Source organism: Macaca thibetana, chromosome 3, assembly GCF_024542745.1.
Source record: "Macaca thibetana thibetana isolate TM-01 chromosome 3, ASM2454274v1, whole genome shotgun sequence".
In the NCBI taxonomy this organism is placed as follows: Eukaryota; Metazoa; Chordata; class Mammalia; order Primates; family Cercopithecidae; genus Macaca; species Macaca thibetana.
In genome coordinates this window covers 144,170,405-144,192,680 of record NC_065580.1, presented here as the reverse complement: position 1 = coordinate 144,192,680, position 22,276 = coordinate 144,170,405, and the positions used below count along the sequence as shown (strand labels likewise).

The 22,276-nt window shown below is 48.7% G+C and overlaps 2 protein-coding genes across 4 annotated transcripts in view; both read right to left on the bottom strand.

The window, feature by feature from the left end:
* Window positions 1-14,706, bottom strand: part of ACTB (actin beta) — a 468,316-nt gene extending 453,610 nt beyond the window's left edge. The window contains exon 1 of one of the 3 annotated variants that reach the window (XM_050784084.1): window positions 14,688-14,706. The gene's annotated coding sequence lies outside the window, so the exon portion shown is untranslated. Of the gene's footprint in view, window positions 1-927; window positions 947-4,567; window positions 4,572-14,687 lie in introns of those variants that run through there. The other 2 variants (XM_050784117.1, XM_050784081.1) reach the window with 2 other exon arrangements.
* On the bottom strand, window positions 2,202-20,731 carry LOC126950942 (mismatch repair endonuclease PMS2-like). The gene is made up of 8 exons (XM_050784862.1): window positions 20,723-20,731; window positions 20,555-20,652; window positions 18,052-18,151; window positions 14,553-14,637; window positions 11,787-12,586; window positions 8,830-8,842; window positions 7,347-7,516; window positions 2,202-3,404 (listed from the first exon to the last, which is right to left on the bottom strand). The coding sequence occupies exons 1-8, from the start codon at window positions 20,729-20,731 to the stop codon at window positions 3,261-3,263; spliced, it is 1,419 nt and encodes a 472-aa protein (XP_050640819.1). The 3' UTR covers window positions 2,202-3,260.
* Window positions 20,732-22,276: the final 1,545 nt, after the last annotated feature.

Genomic DNA, 22,276 nt, shown 5'->3' with positions numbered 1-22,276 from the left:
CGGCCTCCCAAAGTGCTGGGATTACAGGCCTGAGCCACCGCGCCCGGCCAAGCTTTCTCTCTTCCTTCAAACACCACCTTGCTCCTTCACACGCCCGACCACTGTCTCAGCGAAGCCGCCCCTGGGTCACCTAGCCCAAGCTGCTCTCACCTCTAAATTTAGAGGGGCCTTTACTACGAGGTTTACGGTCCTCTGTCAGTGACCTACAAATAAGTGAACTACAAATCAAGCCAATTTCGTTTCTCAGTGCGCGTTTCCTAATGTTTCCTCTGTTCTCCCGGGCTTAAGGAGAGGCCATCTCTCTCCCCTGTCTACGGTGAGGCGGGAAGAACGGGCTCCCTGCACTGGTCGGCCCGGCCTAGGCCCTCCTCGCCCATCACGCACGTGCTCGGGTCCTGGGAGGCCGCGTCAGTCCGGCCGGCCGGGAAGGAGCAGGACCCCGTCGCCACCGCTGTCCCGGCTACGCATGACCGCGGCCTGGGGCGCCCACCTCGCTCCAGGAGCCCAGAGGCCTCGCCGGGCTCCAGCGAGGTGTTGCAGGGCTCTCCGCGTCCCAGAGCCGGCTCTGGTCTCCAGGCAACCGCGGACGCCGCCTGGCGCGGCCTGTGCTCTTAAAGGGGCCGCGCGCCAGCGCCAAGCAGGTGTCCCGCCCTTGCTGGTCCTGAGGGCCTAGGGGAAAGGCTGGGCGCTGCAGGCAGCAGGCCAGGGGTTTCCCAGCTCTGCTATCTGCTTCTTCATAAAATAGGAATAACGCAGGCCTTAGTTTTCCCATTGCTGCTGTAAACAAATTACCAAAAATTTAGTGGCTTGAAGCAACACAAATTTATTATCCTACAGTCTGTAAATTAGGCCCACAGTGCTGGTTCCTTCCAGAGGTTCCGGTGAAGCATCCGTTTCCTTGCCTTTTCCAGCTTTTCCAGAAGCGGTCCCCAACCTTTTTGGCACCAGAGACCGGTTTCGCAGAAGACAATTTCTCCACGGATGGGGGTAGGGGATGGTTTCAGGATGATTCAAGCGCATTGCATTTACTATGCATTTTATTTCTATTATTATTACATTGTAATATATAATTAATTCTACAACTCACCATCATAGACTCAGTGGGAGCCTGAGCTTATTTTCCTGCAACTAGACGGTCCCATCTGGGGGTGATGGGAGAAAGTGACAGATCATCAGGCATCAGATTCTCTTAAGGAGTGTGCAACCTACATCCCTCGCATGTGCAGTTCACAATAGGGTTTGTGCTCCTATGAGAATCTAATGCCCACCGCTGATATGACAGGAGGTGGCGCTCAGGTGGTAACACCAGCCATGGGGACTGGATCTAAATACAGATGAAGTTTCGCTGGCTTGCCCACCCCTAACCTGCTGTGCGCCCTGGTTCCCAACAGGCCATGGACCACTACTGGTCTGTAGCTGGAGTGCTGGAATCCCTGTTCCAGAGGCTGCTTGCAATCCTTGACTAGTGGTACCTCCTTCCATCTCCAAAACTAGCAAGGCTGCCTCTCTCTGGCCAGCAGGGAAAGGTCTCCACCTTCAAAGGACTCACCCAATGGACTGGGCCCACCCAGACAATCCAGGATAATCTCTCTACTGCAAGATCCTTAACTCGGCCAGGCAGTATGGCTCACACCTGTCATCTCAGCACGTTGGGAGGCCGGGGCAGGTGGATCACCTGAGGTCAGGAGTTCAAGACCAGCCTGGCCAGCATGCAACACGGTGAAACCCTGTCTCTACTAAAAATACAAAAATTAGCCAGCTGTGGTTGTGGGCACCTGTAATCCCAGCTACTCAGGAGGCTGAGGTGGGAGAATCACTTCAACCTGGGAGGCAGAGGCTGCAGTGAGCTGAGATCACGCTATTGCACTCCAGCCTGGGCAACAGGAGCGAAACTTCAAAAAAAAAAAAAAAATTCTTCAATCACACCTGCCGAGTCCCTTCTGCCATGTGAGGCAGCCTGGTCACAGGTTCTGGGGATTAGGACACAGCTGTCTTGGGGGCTGTAATCCTGCCACAGCTGCCAGTCTGCAGAGTTTGTAAGTGGGATCCTGCAGACGCCAGCACAGTGCCAGACACGATGGCACAGTTACTACTGTACTGCCTCCTCCATCCAAGGGATTCTGAAGCAGGAAGGGGAGCCCTCTCTTCCTTGAAGCCCAGTCTGGGGAAGGGGTGGGGCAGCGGGGGAGTCACATCCGTCCTCACTGGGCCCCCAAGAGGACATCTTTACTTCCATTTTCAGCCCAGTTCAAACAGGACAAGGTTCCATGAAAACGACTTGAAAAGACAGACAGGGATTCTTATATTCCCAGAACCACTGAAGGCCAGTAACTGGAATGTTCTATAGTTCACACCCTGAGGAACCAAATCACAGCATCAAATTATGGGAAAATCAAACTCTTTTTGCTCTCCTGCGAGGACAGCACTTTGCTACCTTGGCCGCACAGAGGAATGTTTAAAAATAATGACCCCTGTCCCATCCAGTCATTGTCTTCCAGCCAGGCAGAGAATCCCCCTTGTTTAAAAATTTAATGTGAATCAGGACAGAATCACTAACCCAAAAGGACTCTAATTTTAAATTTATGAAATTAAACAAAGATGAATTTAATTATTGTTAAGGGTTGAAAGTTATACACTAAACTATGTCCAGCCAGAGCAGAGGGCTGAGTGACTTCCACAGCGGTTTGTTTTGAGACGACGTCTCACTCTGTCGCCCAGGTTGGAATGCAATGGCACGATCTTGGCTCACTACAACCTCCATCTCCCGGGTTCAAGAGATTCTCCTGCCTCAGCCTCCCGAGTAGCTGGGATTACAGGCATGCGCCACCACTCCTGGCTAATTTTGCATTTTTAGTAGAGGAGGGGTTTCTCCATGTTGGTCAGGCTGGTCTCAAACTCCTGACCTCAGGTGATCCGCCTGCCTCCGCCTCCCAAAGTGCTGGGATCACAGGCATGAGCCACCACGCCCGGCCCAAGTGTTCTTATTTTTATAAAATATGTTCCTGCCTGGATACACACACACACACACACACACACACACACACACACACACACACGAGCGCATGCAAACAGAGAAAAAAAATTTGCAAGCAATGCTCCATCTGGTCTGAAAAGGTTCTCAAGATCACTTTTAAATGGGTCTGATGTGTTTTTTTTTTAAGTAGCAGGTTCATTTGAAAACAAAAAAGGTTAGTGAAGACTCTGTCTTTCAAAACATAAAAATCTGCAATAAAACCGATGATTCCACACAGTGACTACTGTCAGTTCTGCGAAATGACACCCAGGTTGGCTACGTGTCTCATGGTTGGCCTTCCATGGGGACAGTTCCAGGGGTGGTCCATCTCCCCCATGTGGGTGATCAGTTTCTTCATCTCGCTTATGTTAAGAGCAGTTCCAATCATCACCTGAGGACCAGACACAATGGTTCAACGTTTTAATAGGTTTTTTTGACATCAGAATGGCAGCTCTTCAGAAGCACTGTTGTCTAAAATGAGACTGGACAAGATTACAGCTCAAAAACCACCTTCTCTGAAAAACCTTCCCCCAGAGAAACCTAGGTTCTAGATCTCAGCCCTCCACCTTTCTGTGACATCAGGTCCCTTGTGGCTGCTTCGAGGTGGCACCGCCTCCACTCCAGACGCGACCACACCTGTCCCGAACGCAGCCACTCTCAGCGGCCACCCTGCCCTCTTGCCCTGGCAGGTGCAGCAGCCTCCCGGCTGGGCTCCCCGCCCCACTGCGAGCCCTCCGAGCCGCTCGCCACTCAGCAGCCAGTGATTATGTCTAAAGCGCTGTCAGGTCATGTCGTTCCGCTCCACGGCTTCCCCCTCACCTGAACAAAAGCTCCCAAGTCTATCCCTGACTTGGCCCTCACTGGGCTGTGCCTGCACCCCCACCTCCAAGCACGAATGCCTCCCTTCCTCACCCCAGCTGCACTGCTACTCCCTTCCTCTTGCACATCAAGCAAACACCTGCCTCAGGGCTGCGGCACTGCCGGGACCCTCTCCCCCAGTGGGTGCAGGCGTCACTCCCCCTCTGTTGAGCTCCACCCTGCTGCCCTGGCAGGGTACTCCAGCCCTGGCCCTGCTGCCTCCCTGCCATGGGTCCTCTGACAGGAAGGAGAGGAGACAAGCCTGAAGCGCTCTGTCGCCTCCCTTCTTCCTGCAGCACCCTGAGGGCTTGCCATGTGCCAAGCACAGTCGGAAAGCGGCGACAGCAGTGACAGCAGGGTTCCACCAGGTCGGAGGAGGACAGATAACCAACAAGTCAACAGAGAACCAAGACAGATGGCACCCAGGAGAGGGGGCCTGCTCAGGTGTGGGGAGGGGGTGAAGGGTGAAGGTGGCAAACCCAGGTAGAGAGGAGCGTAGGGAGAACAGGTGTAAGGCGGGGAGGAGACTGCGCGAGTGTGGAACTGGAAGGCGGCTACATGGCTGGAAGCGTGGTCGGGAGGAGATGGGGCTGGAAGGGTGGGCAGGGCTCAGAGCAGGGGCCTCGTGGGCAGGCAGTGACAACACCGGAGACGGAGGAGTAGGCCAGGGCGGGAGGGAAGCAGCAGCCTGTGGTTCCCCGGGCCCCGAGTCACACTAAAGACTCAGGACGTCAAAACTGACCAGCTATGAGCTCAGCGCCACACTCTCACTCACAGACGCCAAGACTGGAAGGTCCATATTAGGTCTTGTTTTTTTTGCGAGGCAGGGGGTGGTAGGAAACCCTGTTGCCCAGGCTGGAGTGCAGCAGTGTGATCTCGGCTCACTGCACCTCCGCCTCCATGATTCAAGCAATTCTCCCGCTTCCGCCTCCCGAGTAGCTGGGATTACAGGTGCTCGCCACCACACCCTGCTAATTTTTGTACTTTTAGTTGGGGTGGGGTTTCACCATGTTGGCCAGGCTGGTTTCAAATTCCTGACCCCAGGTAATCAACCCACTTCCACCTTCCAAGGTGCTGGGATTACAGGTGTGAGTCACTACACCCAGCCCATATTAGGTCTTTATCAAAGCAACACTGTGGCTAGAACTCAGACTCTGGGCCCTCTTCTAATTAAACTCTGCCTTTGAGTCATTTCATCTAATCTCATGGCTGTAAGTTACACCTGATGCTCCCACAGCAGGCTCCATCCCACCCACTCCCCACGTGGCCCCCAGCTGCTGCTCTCCCCAGCTGCCCCAGTCAAGGCACCCCTTCCAGTCTGTTCTCTCTCCAGCAGCTGCAATCATGGGACTCCTAGTCCGTTCTCTCCAGTGGCTCCCGCCACACACAGCACACACCCCAGGGTCTAGGCATGACCGGCAATGCTCTACGTAGCTGTCCTCTGGTCGCCGCTCTGCTCACTCCCTTCCCCTCTCCAGGGACACAATCGGCCTCTGGCTTCAGTCTTCCTACTTCCTCCACTTGGAAAGTTCTTACCCAAGAGGGCTCCAGCCTACTTTTTTTTTTTTTTTTTGAGACAAGGTCTTACTCTGTCACCCAGGCGGGAGTACAGTTGCGTGATCTCGGCTCACTGCAACCTCGACCTCCCCGGCTCAAGTGATCCTCCCACCTCAGCCTCCTGAGTAGCTGCTGACTGCAGGCACCCGCCACCACGCCTGGCTAATCTTTTAATTTCCCCACCTTTTAGATGGCAGCTGAGATGCCACCTGCCCAGATGCCGTTCCCTGACTACCATCTCACCTGGTCACCATGTTTTTCTGTAGTCATTTCCTGTCCCAAAATGCTGTTTTAGGCTGGGCGTGGTGGCTCACGCCTGTAATCCCAGCACTTGGGGAGGCCCAGGCGGGCAGATCATGAGGTCAGGAGATCGAGACCAGCCTGACCACCACAGTGAAACCCCACCTCTATTAAAAATATAAAAATTAGCCAGGTGTGACGGCACGCGCCTGTAGTCCCAGCTACTCTGGAGGCTGAGGCAGGCAAATTGCTTGAACCCGGGAGGTGGAGGTTGCAGTGAGCTGAGATCACGCCACCGCACTCCAGCCTGGTAGCAGAGCAAGACTCTGTCTCAAAAACAAACAAACAAACAAACAAAAGCGCTGTTTGAATCTGTTGGCTGTGCTCACTGGCATCTAATGGGTGTCGTTTATTTGTGGTGATGTCTGTTTCTCCCCACTGTCCGCTCCACAGGGGCAGGGGCCGCAGCCGCCTTGTTACCTCTGTGTCCCCAGCGCCTGGAGCAGGGCGGCGCCACAGCAGGGGCTCAAGGAGCATCTGCTGAATAAATCAATGAATGGCATCCTGGCCTTTCCCAATGGCCAGCTGATACAGAGTCACTTTTCTTGGACATCAGGCTACTCCCCACTGCAGGCATAGCCCCTGCTACCACCTTCCAACACCAACCAGAGCAGCGGCAGTGGTGCCACGTGCAACGACACCCACAGCACCCCGTGAAGCACCCGCTGCCTCGATGACTCTGCAGAACCTTGTCTAACGCCTCCGAGTCCTGGCAGCAGCAAATCTTTATCTACCAGTGTTGTTAGGACCCATAAGGTCCATAGACGAACAAGGTGCCTCAACCACTAACTGCGTTGGAGTCAACAAAAGCTCTGAGATAGAATACTGGCCGGGCACGGTGGCTCATGCCTGTAATTCCAGCACTTCGGGAGGCTGAGGCAAGGGGCAAAAGGAGACCATGTTTCTACAGAAAATTTAAACATTAGCTGGGCGTGGTGGTACGTGCCTGTAGTCACAGCTACTCGGAAGACAGAGGCAGGAGGATTGCTTCAGCCGGGGAGGTCAAGGCTACAGTGAGCTGTGATTGTGGCACTACACTCCAGCCTGGGCGACAGAGGGAGATCCCGTCTTAAAAAAAGAAAATACTTTTTTTTTTTTTCTTTGAGACACAGTCTCGCTCTGCCGCCCAGGCTGGAGTGCAGTCGTGTGAACTCGGCTCACTGAAGCTCCGCCTCCCGGGTTCTCACCATTCTCCTGCCTCAGCCTCCCAAGTAGCTGGGACTACAGGTGGCCACCACCACACCCGGCTAATTTTTTTGCATTTTTTGGTAGAGATGGCGTTTCACCATGTCAGCCAGGATGGTCTCAATCTCCTGAACTCGTGATCCTCCCGCCTCGGCCTCCCAAAGTGCTGGGATTAGAGGCTTGAGCCACCGCGCCCGGCCACGAATACTGTTTAACTGAGGTAACAAAAGAGCAATAAGTATGAGTTCAAGGTCCCAGAGAATGCAGCCTACATAGATGCTCAGCTATGATGTTCCACGTAGCTCTGTGTAAAATGACTCCTGGCAATCACAAGGGGGTTTAACAGCCTTGACCAACTCAGGAGCTGGGCTGAGACCTTCCTCAGACTGCAAGCTGGAGCAGCTGAGCTGACAGCCGGGCTTTCTTTACTCACCGACTTCCGACAGGCTCTGGAGGCAAACATCTGCTTGACTTGGGACGGCCGGCACATGACCCCAGGGCTGTCGCTTAGCAAAAAGATCAGTTCATCGATGTCCTGGGGTCCGAAGGTCCAGTTTTTACTAGTTGGCAAGGAAATCAATTTAGCCCTTTCAGTCACTGGAGCTAAAAGAATACAATTTTGAGAAAAACCCATGACTTGAGAGACACATTTCACTTGAAAGCTACCTAGAGTGAACATCTGAGGCCGGACACGGTGGCTCACGCCTGTAATCCCAGCACTTTGGGAGGCCGAGGCGGGCGAATCATGAGGTCAGGAAATGGAGACCATCCTGGCTAACACGGTAAAACCCTGGCTCCAATTAAAATAAAAAAAAAAAAAAAAAATTAGCTGGACATGGTGGCGTATGCCAGTAATTCTAGCTACTCGGGAGGCTGAGGCAGGAGCATCGCTTGAACCAGGGAGTCAGAGGTTGCAGTGAGCCGGCATCACGCCACTGCACTCCAGCCTGGTGACACAGAGTGACTCCGTCTCAAAAAAAAAAAAATCTGCTCTATGAATACTTATGGAAAAATACATATATACATATACACATATAGACACACATATAAACTATTAAATCTCTTTTTTGAGATGGAGTGTCGCTTTGTTGCCCAGACTGGAGTGCAGTGGTGCGATCTCAGCTCACTGCAACCTCTGTCTCCCAGGTTCAAGCGATTCTCCTACCTCAGCCTCCTGAGTAGCTGGGACTACAGGCATGCACCATCAAGCCCAGCTAATTTTTTTATTTTTAGTAAAGACGAGGTTTCACCATGTTGGCCAGGCTGGTCTTGAACTCCTGACCTCAAGTGATCCACCTGCCTCGGCCTCCCAAAGTGCTGGGAATACAGGCGTGAGCCACCGCGCCCGGCCTACTTCATTCTTTTTAATGGCCGCATAGGAAGTCACTGCACGGATGTACCATAATTTGTCTGTCAAATTCCCAACTAAAGCACATTTCGGTTGTTTCCAATTTCAATTGTGCACTCAAAGCTGCAACAAAGACTTCTGTGCATAAACCTGCTCATCTGTGGGTGCATTTCCGGGAGATAGACGCTAGAGGGAGAATCACATATGTACTTTTTGATGGGAAATCTGAGAAAATGCACATTGCCACCAGTGGTGTCTAAGAGTATCTATTGGCCAATACTGGATATCAACCCTTCTAATCTCTGCCAGGCCGACCCCTGGGTCCTTTGCTGGGTGGCTTCAACATCTAATGTCATTAGATACTATCTTAGTCAATCCGGACAAAAGACAGACACCACCCCTAACCTTCACACGAGAAACTGACACTGTCACTCTCAGTCCCACATAAGTAAATGCGGTGAAAACGGATTTTCCACAGTATCAGTGCTGTAACTGTAAGAAATGACTCTGTTAAAGCAGACGTTTTAAAGCAGACTCTGTTAAACCATGGACGTTTTCTGGTTCTCACCTGGTGGCCTGAGCTGAAGATGAAAGGAGCTGAGATTAGGCCGGGCACGGGCCTGTAATCCCAGCACTTTGGGATTAATGCTCACGCCTGTAATCCCAGCACTTTGGGAGGCTAAGGTGGGCAGATCATTTGAGGTTGGGAGTTCAAGACCAGCCTGGCCAACATGGTGAAACCCTGTCTCTACTAAAAATAAAAATATTAGCCGGGCATGGTGGTGGGCACCTGTACTCCCAGCTACTTGGGAAACTAAGGCAGAAGAATCGCTTGAACCCAGGAGGCAGAGGTTGCAGTGAGCTGAGATCGTGCCAGTGCACTCCAACCTGGGTGAAAGAGCGAGACTCTGTCTCAAAAAAAAATAAAGGAGCTGATATTGTTGTTTCTTTCTATAAGTGCTCCAGGAAGACCTGGTCCCATGTCACCATGCTCGTCACCATCACAATCAACCACAGGGGAGAGTCTGGTGAACTGTGAGACGTCCACATGGCATGGATTACTGAGCCCACATTTCCTATTGTGAGGGGCTCCACACAGAGCTCAAATCCAAGTCATAACCAAACCAATCCCCAAATCTTATCTTCGAGGGTCTGTCTCCTGGTACCAATTCCATATCAGTCAGGGTACAATCAAGAGACAAAAACCACACCAGCGATTTTAACAGGGATTCTTTTTTTAAAAAAAAAAAAGACAGGATCTTGCTCTGTCACCCAGGCTAGAGTACAATGGCATGGTCATAGCTCATTGCAGCCTCAAACTCCTGGGCTCAAGTGAGCCTCCTGCCTCAGCCTCCTGAGTACCTGGGACTACAGACGTGCAGCAGTGTACTTGGCTTTTTTCTTTAGAGATGGGGTCTCATTTTTTTTTTTAGAGATGGGGTCTCATTATATTGCCCAGGCTGGTCTCAAACTCCTAGCCTCAAGTGACTCTCCTGCCTCAGCCTCCCAAAATGCTAGAATTACAAGGTGTGCACCACCATGCCAGGCCTGAGGAGGAAAAATGTATAACAAAGCATTACACAAACTAGTAAAAGGTGGTTAACTACTATGCTAATAAATACAGGAATGGAAAATGCTACTACCTCTAGGGAAGAGGGAGAGTCCTCAGAAAAGGAACTCTTTTTTTTTTTTTTGAGATGGATTTCGCTCCTGTTGCCCAGGCTGGAGTGCAGTGGTGCAATCTCGGCTCGCCACAACCTCCGCCTCCCAGGTACAAGTGATTCACCTGCCTCAGCCTCCCGAGTAGCTGGGATTACAGGCGTGCACCACCACATCCCGCTAATTTTGTATTTTTAGTAGAGACAAGGTTTCTCCATGTTGGTCAGGCTGGTCTCGAACTCCTGACCTCAAGTGATCCGCCTGCCTCCGCCTCCCAAAGTGCTGGGATTACAGGTGTGAGCCACCCGTGCCCGTCAGAAAAGGAACTCTTGTAAGAGGCCCCTCCCCACTCAGGCTGAGTTTCAGAGTGAGTGATGACACAGGAATTCCTGCACCGCAGCAGGGAAGGGAAAGGACATCCCAGAAGCATCCCAGATACCAGCACAAATACCACCTCCCCTGGCGCCGATCCCAGGCTCTCCCGGGAATTGTCTGAATGTGCCCTGGTTCCCAGTACACAGATAATCTGCTCAAAAGCTGGTGCTGGCCTAAAAGACCCAAGTCTTCCATGTCTTTGGAGTCTATGTCCTGCCACAGAGAACAGTATCTGGCCAGGCGCAGATGCTGGAATTACAACTGTGCACTACCATGCCCGGCCAATTTTATTGTAGAGACAGGGTCTCCCTATGTTGCCCAGGCTGGTCTTGAACTCCGGGGCTCAAGTGATCCTCCCTCCTCGGCTTGGCTTCCCAAAGTGCAGGGATTACAGGCGAGAGCCACCGCACCCAGCTTCAAAATACTCTTAAGAAAAAACTTCACCTGGCCGGGGGCAGTGGCTCACGTCTATAATCCCAGCACTTTCAGAGGCCGAGGTGGGTGGATCACCTGAAGTCAGGAGTTCGAGACCAGCCTGGCCAACATGGTGAAACTCCATCTCTACTAAAAATACAAAAAATTAACCAGGCATGGTGGTGCGCACCTGTAATCCCAGCTACAGCTACTCAGGAGGCTGAGGCGGGAGAATTGCTTGAACCCGCGAGGTGGAGGCTGCAGTGAGCCAAGATCGCGCCACTGCATTCCAGCCTGGGCGACAGAGCGAGACTCTGTCTCAAAAAAATAAAAAATAAAATAAATAAAAATTTAAAATAAAAGTAAAAAAGTAAAAAATTAAAACGTTACCTTATCTCTTTCCTTAGTTCATCTTCGGCTGCTTGATTTTCTCCAGGGCAAATCTTTGCCCTAAACTTCCTATAATTCTGTTCACCTTCACTTTGCTGTGTTTCACGATGTAACTGCTTTATTTTTTTTTTTTTTTTTTTTTTTTTTTTGAGGCGGAGTCTCGCTCTGTCGCCCAGGCTGGAGTGCAGTGGCCGGATCTCAGCTCACTGCAAGCTCCGCCTCCCGGGTTTACGCCATTCTCCTGCCTCAGCCTCCCGAGTAGCTGGGACTACAGGCGCCCGCCACCTCGCCCGGCTAGTTTTTTTGTATTTTTAGTAGAGACGGGGTTTCACCATGTTAGCCAGGATGGTCTCGATCTCCTGACCTTGTGATCCGCCCGTCTCGGCCTCCCAAAGTGCTGGGATTACAGGCTTGAGCCACCGCGCCCGGCCTGCTTTATTTGTTTAAAGAATTCATAGAAAAGTCCAGGGCCGCAACATTCTTATTACTTTTTTTTTTTTTTTTTTGAGATGGAGGCTTGCTCTGTCACCCAGGCTGAGTGCAGTGACGCGATCTCGGCTCACTGCAAGCTCCGCCTCCTGGGTTCACACCATTCTCCTGCCTCAGCCTCCTGAGTAGCTGGGACTACAGGCGCCCACCACCATGCCCCCCTAATTTTTTTGTATTTTTAGTAGAGACAGGGTTTCACCGTGTTAGCCAGGAAGGTCTCGATCTTCTGACCTCATGATCCACCCGCCTCGGCCTCCCAAAGTGCTGGGATTTACAGGCATCAGCCATCGCACCTGGCCCCTTCTTATTAATTTTAACGGCTACATCAACCTGAGAGGCTGACACGTTCTGAGTATTTACTAACTTTTGACGAATGTCAGAATTGGAAAGAATTTCTTCTTTTTTAAAACGCTTTGTGTTTGGGGATGTGAGATTAGTTGGCTGAGGCGAAACTCGAAATTTACACTCTGTGTCTTCCTGGTTTGGATGGCAGTTCGCATCTGAAAAGGAGTCGTCAGTTTCAGGCGCTTTCTCATGAGAGTCCGCGTGTTCCTGTGAGCCCCTGTCCTCTGGGGAGCTGGCCGCACACTCGCTGCTGCAGTGACTGCCCGTGTCTGGGATGCTGAACCCCTCAGAATCCACGGAAGTGCTGCCATGCCCCGAGTCCTTCTCCACCTCCGCTCCCTCCGTAGGGTCCCTGGGTCCCTGACCGGAACTCGTTGCCTCTTTCTGAGGTCTCAGGAAGCCTCTGTCAGAGATGGCATCTGAAGTGCTAGAAGATGGCGTACCCCTTTTCTGTCCTGGAGGGCTCCTTCTTGCTTCTGGAGTCTTTGGGCTGTGAGGCTTGTTCTCCGTTGTGTGATGAAGAGAAAAGGCCTCTCGCAGTCTGGATATGGACACGTCCCTTTTTTCTTCTCGAGTCCTTAATGAAGGGGAATGATCCTGCTTTTCTCCCAGGGGCTTTTCCAAATCCGCTGCATGCATTTTTACTAAGTTACCTAAGCAAACGTGAACGGAGAAGAGGGTCAGGGACTATCCTGAAATGGTGAGAGGACGTGCTAATGTGAACAGATACTTCACAAAAGAGGAGATCTGCATGCTAATTACACAAACACGGTTCAATGTTCAAAATAAAACTATAATATGGGCCGGCCAGCACTTTGGGAGGCCAAGGCAGGTGGATCACGAGGCTAGGAGTTTGAGACCAGTCTGCACAACATGGCGAAACCCTGTTTCTACTAAAAATACAAAAATTAGCCGGGTGAGGTGGGGCACATCTGTAATCCCAGCTACCTGGGAAGCTGAGGCACCAGAATCCCTTTAGCCCGGGACGCAGAGGTTGCAGTGAACCAGATGCTGCCACTGCTCTCCAGACTGGGTGACAGAGCGAGACGGTCTCAAAAAAAACAAGAAACAAAAAACAAAACAAAAAACCAACACAATAAGACATGGCCATATAACTCACCAGAATGGGCAAAATCAAAAAACAACAAATTCTCACAAAGATCAGGATCGAGGGGAATGACTGAATGCCTCTGGTAGGAATGAACCTGGTATAGCTGCTTTGAAAAGCTCTCTGGGAATACCTCCTAAATCTGAACGTATGCACACCTGCAACCCAGCATAGTACTCCTATCAGAAGTGCCTATCGGCCGGGCACAATGGCTCACGCCTGTAATCCTAGCCCTTTGAGGTCAGGAGTTCAAGACCAGCCTGGCCAACATGGTGAAACCTTGTCTCTACTAAAAATACAAAAAAAATTAGCAGGGCACAATGGAATACACTTATAATCCCAGATACTACGGAGGATGAGAATGAGGCAGGAGAATCACTTGAACCTGGAAGGCGGGGGTTGCAGTGAGCCAAGATCACTCCACTGCACTCCAGCCTGGGTGATAGAGTGAGACTCCCTCGCAAAAAAAAAAAAAAGAACAACAACCTATGCATGCTCGTCAAAAGACATGGATAAGGATGTTCATGACAGCATTCTTCATTATAGCCCCAAACTGGAAACAATTCCAATATTCACAAATTATGGTATCTGACTATAATGGAACACAGTATAGCAAATGAAAAAACGAATCTTGCCACATGACTTGGGTGAATCTCACAAACAAAATAATAAGAGAAAGAAACAAATCACAGAAAAGGACAGACTGAATAACTTCAAATTAAAAACAGATTAAACTATACTGTTACAGTTTTTTTGTTTGTTTGTTTTGAGACGAGTCTCGCTCTGTCACCCAGGCTGGAGTGCAATGGCGCGATCTTGGCTCACTGCAAGCTCCGCCTCACGGTTCACACCATTCTCCTGCCTCAGCCTCCCGAGTAGCTGGGACTACAGGTGTCCGCCACCACGCCCGGCTAATTTTTTGTATTTTTAGTAGAGATGGGGTTTCACCATGTTAGCCAGGATGTCTTGAACTCCTGACCTTAACTTATCCGTTCACCTCAGCCTCCCAAAGTGCTGGGATTATAGGACGTGGATGGTGAAACCCTGAGCAAGACTCTGTCTCCAAAAAAAAAAAAAAACAAACTTACATGACCATAAATTGTTCTCTCATTCCGGTCAGAGCAGAGCTGTATAATTTCATTTTATTCTTTTTTTTTTTTTTTTTTTTTGAGACAGAGTCTCGCTCTGTCGCCCAGGCTGGAGGGCAGTGGCACAATCTCGGCTCACTGCAAGCTCCGCCTCCCAGGTTCATGCCATTCTCCTGCCTCAGCCTCCTGAGTAGCTGGGACTACAGGCACCTGCCACCACGCCCGGCTAATTTTTTGTATTTTGTTTAGTAGAGACGGGGTTTCACTGTGTTAGCCAGGATGGTCTCGATCTCCTGACCTTGTGATTTGCCCGCCTTGGCCTCCCAAAGTGCTGGGATTACAGGCGTGAGCCACCGCGCCCGGCCTCATTTTATTCTTCGAGGCATTAGTCACTAGTTGTACTGAAATGCCAATGGAACTTACCTGAATCAACAGAAATGTTAAGAACAACAAATGGATACTGATGTCGATTATACATGTGGTAGACTTCGTTCACAAGTCTGGAGACCTGCACAAAATACAAGGAGGAGGAAAGAATAAATGACAAATGTTCCCGGCCCCCCCACATTCTAACAACATACTATTCTAACCAACCAGCATGTTCTCAGAAGGAGATTCTTTTTTTGTTTTAATGAGACAAGGTCTCGCCTTGTCACAGGCTGGAGTGCAGTGGAGCAATCATGGCTCACTGCAGCCTCAACCTCCCAGGCTCAAGTCATCTTCCCGCCTCAGCCTGCCATGTAGCTTGGACTACAGGCAGGATTTCTTTTTTCTTTTTTCTTTTTTTTGAGATGGAGTCTCACTCTTGTTACCCAGACTGGAGTGTAATGCCGCGATCTTGGCTCACTGCAACCTCCACCTCCAGGGCTCAAGTGATTATCCTGACTCAGCCTCCAGAGTAGCTGGGATTACAGGCACACGCCACCACAATCAGATAATTCTCGTATTTTTAGTACAGACAGGGTTTCACCACGTTGGCCAGGCTGGTCTCGAACTCCTGATCTCCGCTGATCGGCCCGACTTGGCCTCCCAAAGTGCTAGGATTATAGGCGTGAGTCACTACACCTGGCCTGAGGATACATCTTTTAACAGCTTTACTGAGACGTGACTAACATGGAATAAACTACACATATTTAAAGTGTACAATTTCACAAATTTTGACATATACACAAACACCTGTGAAACTATCCCCACAATCAAGATAATGAATATATCCATCACCAAAAATTTCCTCACAACGCATGAAGTGATATTTCACTAACCACAGATTCCTAAAACTGAATCTTTTTCCAACCTAAAGTTGCTCTACGAGAAATTCTAGTGAAATGTAGGCACAGCTTAAATATTCATAAAACACATTCAATGTACATAGAAACGTATTTATGACATTAAAATGTCATTAGAAATAAACCAAAATATCACATTAAGTATTAATAGTTACAATTAATAATTATGAATCCGTCACACTATAGGTTAAAAAATTTAGAAGTTTAGCAGATTACAAGCAAACTCTAAAGCATCATTAAAAAACAAGGGCCAGGAGCGGTGGCTCACGCCTGTAATCCCAGCACTTTGGGAGGCCGAGGCAGGTGGATTGCCTGAGCTCAGGAGTTCTCGAACAGTGAAACCCCATCTCTACTCAAATACAAAAAATTAGCCAGGCATGGCAGCATGCGCCGGTAATCCCAGCTACTCAGGAGGCTGAGGCAGGAGAATTGCTTGAACCTGGGAGGTGGAGGTTGCAGTGAGCCAAGATCATGTCACTGCACTCCAGCCTGGGCGACAGAGCGAGACTCTGTCTAAAAAAAAAAAAAGGAAAAACAGAAAATATTACTGAGGTATAATGTTGTGTTGCTAAGATACAAACTCAAAAAACCCATGTAATCATATCAAGATGATCGGTTTACACTTGAGGCAGAAGTAATATGAACCCTTATTTTCCTAGGAAAATAGAAAGAAGAGAAAATATAGAAATCTACAGAAAATATAGAAACCATGTAATCAGTCTATACTGAATGGTGACACAGAATGTTATAAAATATTTAGTTTCTTCAAATAGTTTTAGTTTTTACAATAATAAATATACTGGTGATTAACAAGTGTTTATATATGTATGTATATATACACACAACGTATATAACGTACATATTCACATACAAACACACTCACGTATATGTAATTTAAAAAACCATACACAGAGGCCAGGCGCGGTGGTTCATGCCTGTAATCCCAGCACTTTGGGAGGCCAAGGCAGGCAGATCATGAGGTCAGGAGTTCAAGATCATCCTGGCCACATGGTGAAATCCCATCTCTACTAAAGATACAAAAAATTAGCCAGGTGTGGTGGTGCGCACTTGTAATCCCAGCTACTTGGGAGGCTGAGGCAGGAGAATCACTTGAACCCAGGAGGTGGAGGTTGCAATGAGCCAAGATCGCGCCATTGCACTCCAGCCTGGGCAACAGAGCAAGACTCTGTCTCAAAAAACCAAAAAAAAGGCCCGGCGCGGTGGCTCAAGCCTGTAATCCCAGCACTTTGGGAGGCCGAGACAGGTGGATCACGAGGTCAGGAGATCGAGACCATCCTGGCTAACATGGTGAAACCCCGTCTCTACTAAAAAATACAAAAAACTGCCGGGCGCGGTGGCTCACGCCTGTAATCCCAGCACTTTGGGAGGCCGAGGCGGGCGGATCACAAGGTCAGGAGATCGAGACCACGGTGAAACCCCGTCTCTACTAAAAATACAAAAAATTAGCCGGGCGCGGTTGTGGGCGCCTGTAGTCCCAGCTACTCGGGAGGCTGAGGCAGGAGAATGGCGTGAACCCGGGAGGCGGAGCTTGCAGTGAGCCGAGATCGCGCCACTGCACTCCAGCCTGGGCGACAGAGCGAGACTCCGTCTCAAAAAAAAAAAAAAAAAAAAAAAAAAAAAAAAATACAAAAAACTAGCCGGGCGAGGTGGCGGGCGCCTGTAGTCCCAGCTACTCGGGAGGCTGAGGCAGGAGAATGGCGTGAACCCGGGAGGTGGAGCTTGCAGTGAGCTGAGATCCGGCCACTGCACTCCAGCCTGGGCAACAGAGGGAGACTCCGTCTCAAAAAAAAAAAAAAAAACAACAACAAACAAACAAAAAAAAACCCAACAAATAAAACTGTACACAGATAGATACGCTCCTTGACTTATGATAGGGCTATGCCCTGATAAACCCATAAGTTGAAAATATTGTATGTCAAAAATGCCTTTGTGATAACCTATCTCAGCCTTGCCTCAGAATACTTACATTACTCTATAGGCAAAATAACACAACACCTATTTTATAATAAAATGTTGAATGTCTTCTGTAATTTATTGAATACTATACCGAAAAAAAATGGTTACATAGGTATTTGAAGGATGATATCTAAGGCAAAAATAACTTTCGCAACAAGGTAAAGTAGTAGAAAAATACAGATTTTTTTTGAGACACAGTCTCACTCTGTCACCCAGGCTGCAGTGCAGTGGCACAATCTCGGCTCACTGCAACCTCCGTTTCCCAGGTTCAAGCGATTCTCCTGCCTCAGCCTCCCATGTAGCTGGGATTACAGGCGTAGGCCACCACACCTGGCTATTTTTTGTATTTTAGTAGAGACGAGGTTTTGTCATGTTGGCCAGGCTGGTCTCGAACTCCTGGTCTCAAGCAATCCACCCACCCAAAGTGATGGGATGGCAGGCATGAGCCACTGTGCCCGGCCAGAAAAATCTTCAGTTGAAACATCTTAAGTTGGGAGCCATCTGCAGTAGACTTCTGTAAATGCCCAAAATAAGATAACATTAAAGCCATGTTTCTCAAAGTCCTGAGTTCCATGTTATCTGCCTATTATCAGAAAAAAAGTTATCCATTAAAAGTCAAAGGCATAAAGGATAAACTAATACAAAAAAATTGTAAATACCTTTGCGGGGTCACAAGGCCGCCGGTTGATAAAGAAAAACTGTCTGTCTGTTGAACTCCTTCCAACTCCATGCGCGCATTGTGAAATGAAACCTGAGATGCTATTCAACATTAATATGGTGAGGACAGGATTCCAGAGTGAAAAGGATTAGAAATACGATCACATGGCAAATTCTTAAAGTGAAATGAAAACAAAACCCCAGGTGACGAAAGCGTCATTATTGCAGTGCATGGGTATCTGTGCTCCAAATCTTGATGAGTCATCAAAGAACCAGACCTCCTGGAATGCTCTGAAGCTCCTACAGTCAAGCAATGCACCACAGGCGATGCAGTGGGTCCAACACTGATGTGTTGCAGCTCTCCTTATCCTTCCTGATAAATCCTCCGTAAGAGGAATGGGTCTCGCTTCAAATGCATTCTCAGAACCTCCGTACTGCCGCTCCTGGTTTGTCAATGAAGTCTAACCACTTGTGCTCAGGATTCTGCCCACATTCCCTCCCCTTTCACAATCTCCTGGTTAGGAAGCTTGTATCTCACGTCTTGGTAAAGCGTTTGCTTCACATGAGACCCACCCTAGGGACACCGGCGTTTCCGGAAGAACACCACCTTCACACGAAGACACGAAGCTCCGTGTTTACAAGCTCAGGCATAGGCCAAAAGCAAGTGGACGAGGAATAAGAAATATAGACCTAGGCCGGGCGCGGTGGCTCAAGCCTGTAATCCCAGCACTTTGGGAGGCCGAGACGGGCGGATCACGAGTTCAGGAGATCGAGACCATCCTGGCTAACACGGTGAAACCCCGTCTCTACTAAAATACAAAAAAAATTAGCCGGGCGAGGTGGCGGGTGCCTGTAGTCCCAGCTACTCGGGAGGCTGAGGCAGGAGAATGGCGTGAACCTGGGAGGCGGGGCTTGCAGTGAGCTGAGATCCGGCCACTGCACTCCAGCCTGGGCAACAGAGCCAGACTCCGTCTCAAAAAAAAAAAAAAAAAAAAAAAAAGAAATATAGATCTAAACGCAAAAAACAAACAAAAAGAAATAGAGATCTTAGGCTGGGTGTGGTGGCTCATGCCTGAAATCCCAGAGCCTTGGGAGGCCAAGGTGGGCAGATCACCTGAGGTCAGGAGTTCAAGACCAGCCTGGGCAACAAGGTGAAACCCCATCTTCACTAAAAATACAAAAAATCAGCCGGGCCTGGTGGTGCACACCTGTAGTTGCAGCTTCTTGGGAGGCTGAGGAAGGAGTATCGCTTAAACCTGGCAGGTGGAGGTTGTAGTGAGCCAAGATCATGGCACTGACCTCCAGCCTAGACAACAGAGTGAGACTCCATCTCAAAAAAAATATATATACACACACACACACACACACAGAGATATATACTTTTACATATATAGAGATATTGTATATATCTATATATATTTTAATATATCCATCTACATATATTTTTATATATATCTATATGTAGATATATACATAAAAATAGAGAGAGAGATTTCTCTTTTTACAGGACCAATCCTACTTATGGAAGTGTCTGTTTTCTTATACTAAAACTAATGACACTAAACTGCCTTCATCACTGGCCAGAAAAGTCAAAATCATTTAAAATGATAAAATAATTTAAAAGTTAGTCTAACTAAACAGAGCCTTAAAAAAGACTAACTCAACAGAAAACCACCTGAAATGTACCAGTTACTGGGAACATGGTTTGAATTAAGTAACTGAGTCCTTTGTATAAATCATCTTTCTTAGCAATAGCACTGCTCACAGTTTTATAAAGGACATAAAAAACTATTATCCCTAGCCAGGCGCGGTGGCTCACGCCTATAATCCCAGCACTTTGGGATGCCAAGGTGGGCGGATCATGTAAGGTCAGGAGTTCGAGACCAGCCTGGTCAACATGGAGAAACCCCTGTCTCTACTAAAAATACAAAATTAGCCAGGCGTGGTAGTGCGTGCCTGTAGTCCCAGCTACTCAGAAGGCTGAGGCAGGAGAACTGCTTGAACTCAGGAGGCAGAGGTTGCAGTGAGTCAAGATAGCGCCATTGCACTCCAGCCTGGGCAACAGAGTGAGACTCTGTCTCTTAAAAAAAAAAAAAAACAGGCCGGGCGCGGTGGCTCAAGCCTGTAATCCCAGCACTTTGGGAGGCCGAGACGGGCGGATCATGAGGTTAGGAGATCGAGACCATCCTGGCTAGCACGGTGAAACCCCGTCTCTACTAAAAAATACAAAAAACTAGCCGGGCGAGGTGGCGGGCGCCTGTAGTCCCAGCTACTCGGGAGGCTGAGGCAGGAGAATGGCATAAACCCGGGAGGCGGAGCTTGCAGTGAGCTGAGATCCGGCCACTGTACTCCCGCCTGGGCGACAGAGCGAGACTCCGTCTCAAAAAAAAAAAAAAAAAAAAAAAAGACATGAAACTATTAGCCTAAAATCACTATCTTTAAAAAAAAAAAAAACTCTCAGGATAAAATCTTTAATTGCAGTTCTCTTGCCAGCAATCTACTTACTAAAAAAGATTATGCAGAGCATCCGAACAGCTCAGACCATACTCTTCACACACGGAGCCACTAGGGGGCAGCTGAACAAAAGGAATGAGGCTTTGCAACTAAAACAAACAAATTCACATTTACTTCCTAATAAAGACAGAGCGGACTTGTTTTCTTTCCTAGTCAAGCTATCCACATTACGAGCACAAAAAAATTAAAAGAATCTTTTCTTTGTTTTGGTTTTTGAGACAGGGTCTCCCTCTATTGCCCAGGCTGGAGTGCAATGGCTCAGTCATACCTCATTGCAGCGTCAAACTCGTGGGTTCAAGCCATCCTCCTGCTCAGCCTCCCGAGTGAGCAGCTGGGACTACATCAACATTCATTAACATTCATTCACATTCATTAACATTCATTAACTTCAATTATACACAAATACAAATATTATACCCTAATATGCAATAGTACGCATGATATATGTGACATATGTATTTCAATTACACACAAGCACATATATACAGTTTGCGTGTAAACACACACACACACACACACACACACACACACATTTATGCCTCAGTCTTCTTGGTCCAAAAGTCAGGATTTTACTTAACAGGGAAAAACTACATACCTCCCACTAAGATCAAGAACAAGATATTAATAAAATGCTCATTATCTACAATTAGAGAAAACAATTAGAGGAATATAAGAAAAAGTAAAAGTGCTCGGGCACGGTGGCTCACACCTATAATCCCAACACTTTGGGAGGCCGAGGCGGGCAAATCACCTGAGGTCAGGAATGAGACCAGCCTGGACAACATGGTGAAACCCCATCTCTATTAAAATAAAAATTAAAAAAAATTAGTTGTATTATTAAGGTCAACTTAATAGTACAAAGATATCAGTTACCCTAAATTACTTTATAAACATGCAATCTCAATAAAAATACCAAAAAGCTTTTTCCTGGAACTAGATAAGCTGACACTACAGTTCACATGAGGTGGAAGAAAATCAAAAACAGCTCAGAGAAAAACACCATTTGGACATGGATAAAAGTGGATCCAGGCCTTGAGACCATCCTGGCTAACACGGTGAAACCCCATCTCTACTAAACAAAATACAAAAATTAGCTGGGCGTGGTGGCGGGCGCCTGTAGTCCCAGCTACTCCAGTGGCTAAGGCAGGAGAATGGTGTGAACCCAGGAAGTGGAGCTTGCAGTGAGCCAGGCACTCCAGCCTGGGTGACAGACCAAGACTCCGTCTCAAAAAAAAAAAAAAAAAAAAAAAAAAAAAAAAAAACTGGGTCCAGGCCAGGCATGAGCCTGTAATCCCAGCACTCTGGAAAGCTGAGGCAGAAGGATCGCTTGAGGCCAGGAGTTTGAGACCAGCCTAAGCAATACAGTGAGAATACATCTCTAGGCCAGGAGCAGTGGCTCACGCCTGTAATCCTAGCACTGTGGGAGGCCGAGGCGGGCAGATTGCCTGAGCTCAGGAGTTCAAGACCAGCCTGGGTGACACGGTGAAACGCAGTCTCTACTAAAATACAAAAAAAAATTAGCCGGGTGTGGCAGCGTGCGCCTGTAGTCCCAGCTACGCGGGAGGCTGAGGCAGGAGGATCGTGTGAGCCCAGGAGATTGAGGCTGCAGTGAGTTGTGATCACGTCTCTACACTCCAGCCTGGGTGACAGAGCAAGACCCTATCTCAAAAACAAAAAAGAAAAAGAAAGTATGAATTCTTACAAACCTCTGAA

What these genes read in the sequence shown, in the direction of transcription:
- LOC126950942 (XM_050784862.1), bottom strand. An exon ending in GGCCTTGTGACCCCGCAAAG is followed by an intron (nt 14,638 to 18,051) that starts GTATTTACAATT and finishes TATTTTGTGCAG; the next exon opens with GTCTCCAGACTTGTGAACGA. An exon ending in CCAGAGCCTGTCGGAAGTCG is followed by an intron (nt 3,405 to 7,346) that starts GTGAGTAAAGAA and finishes TCTGGTCCTCAG; the next exon opens with GTGATGATTGGAACTGCTCT.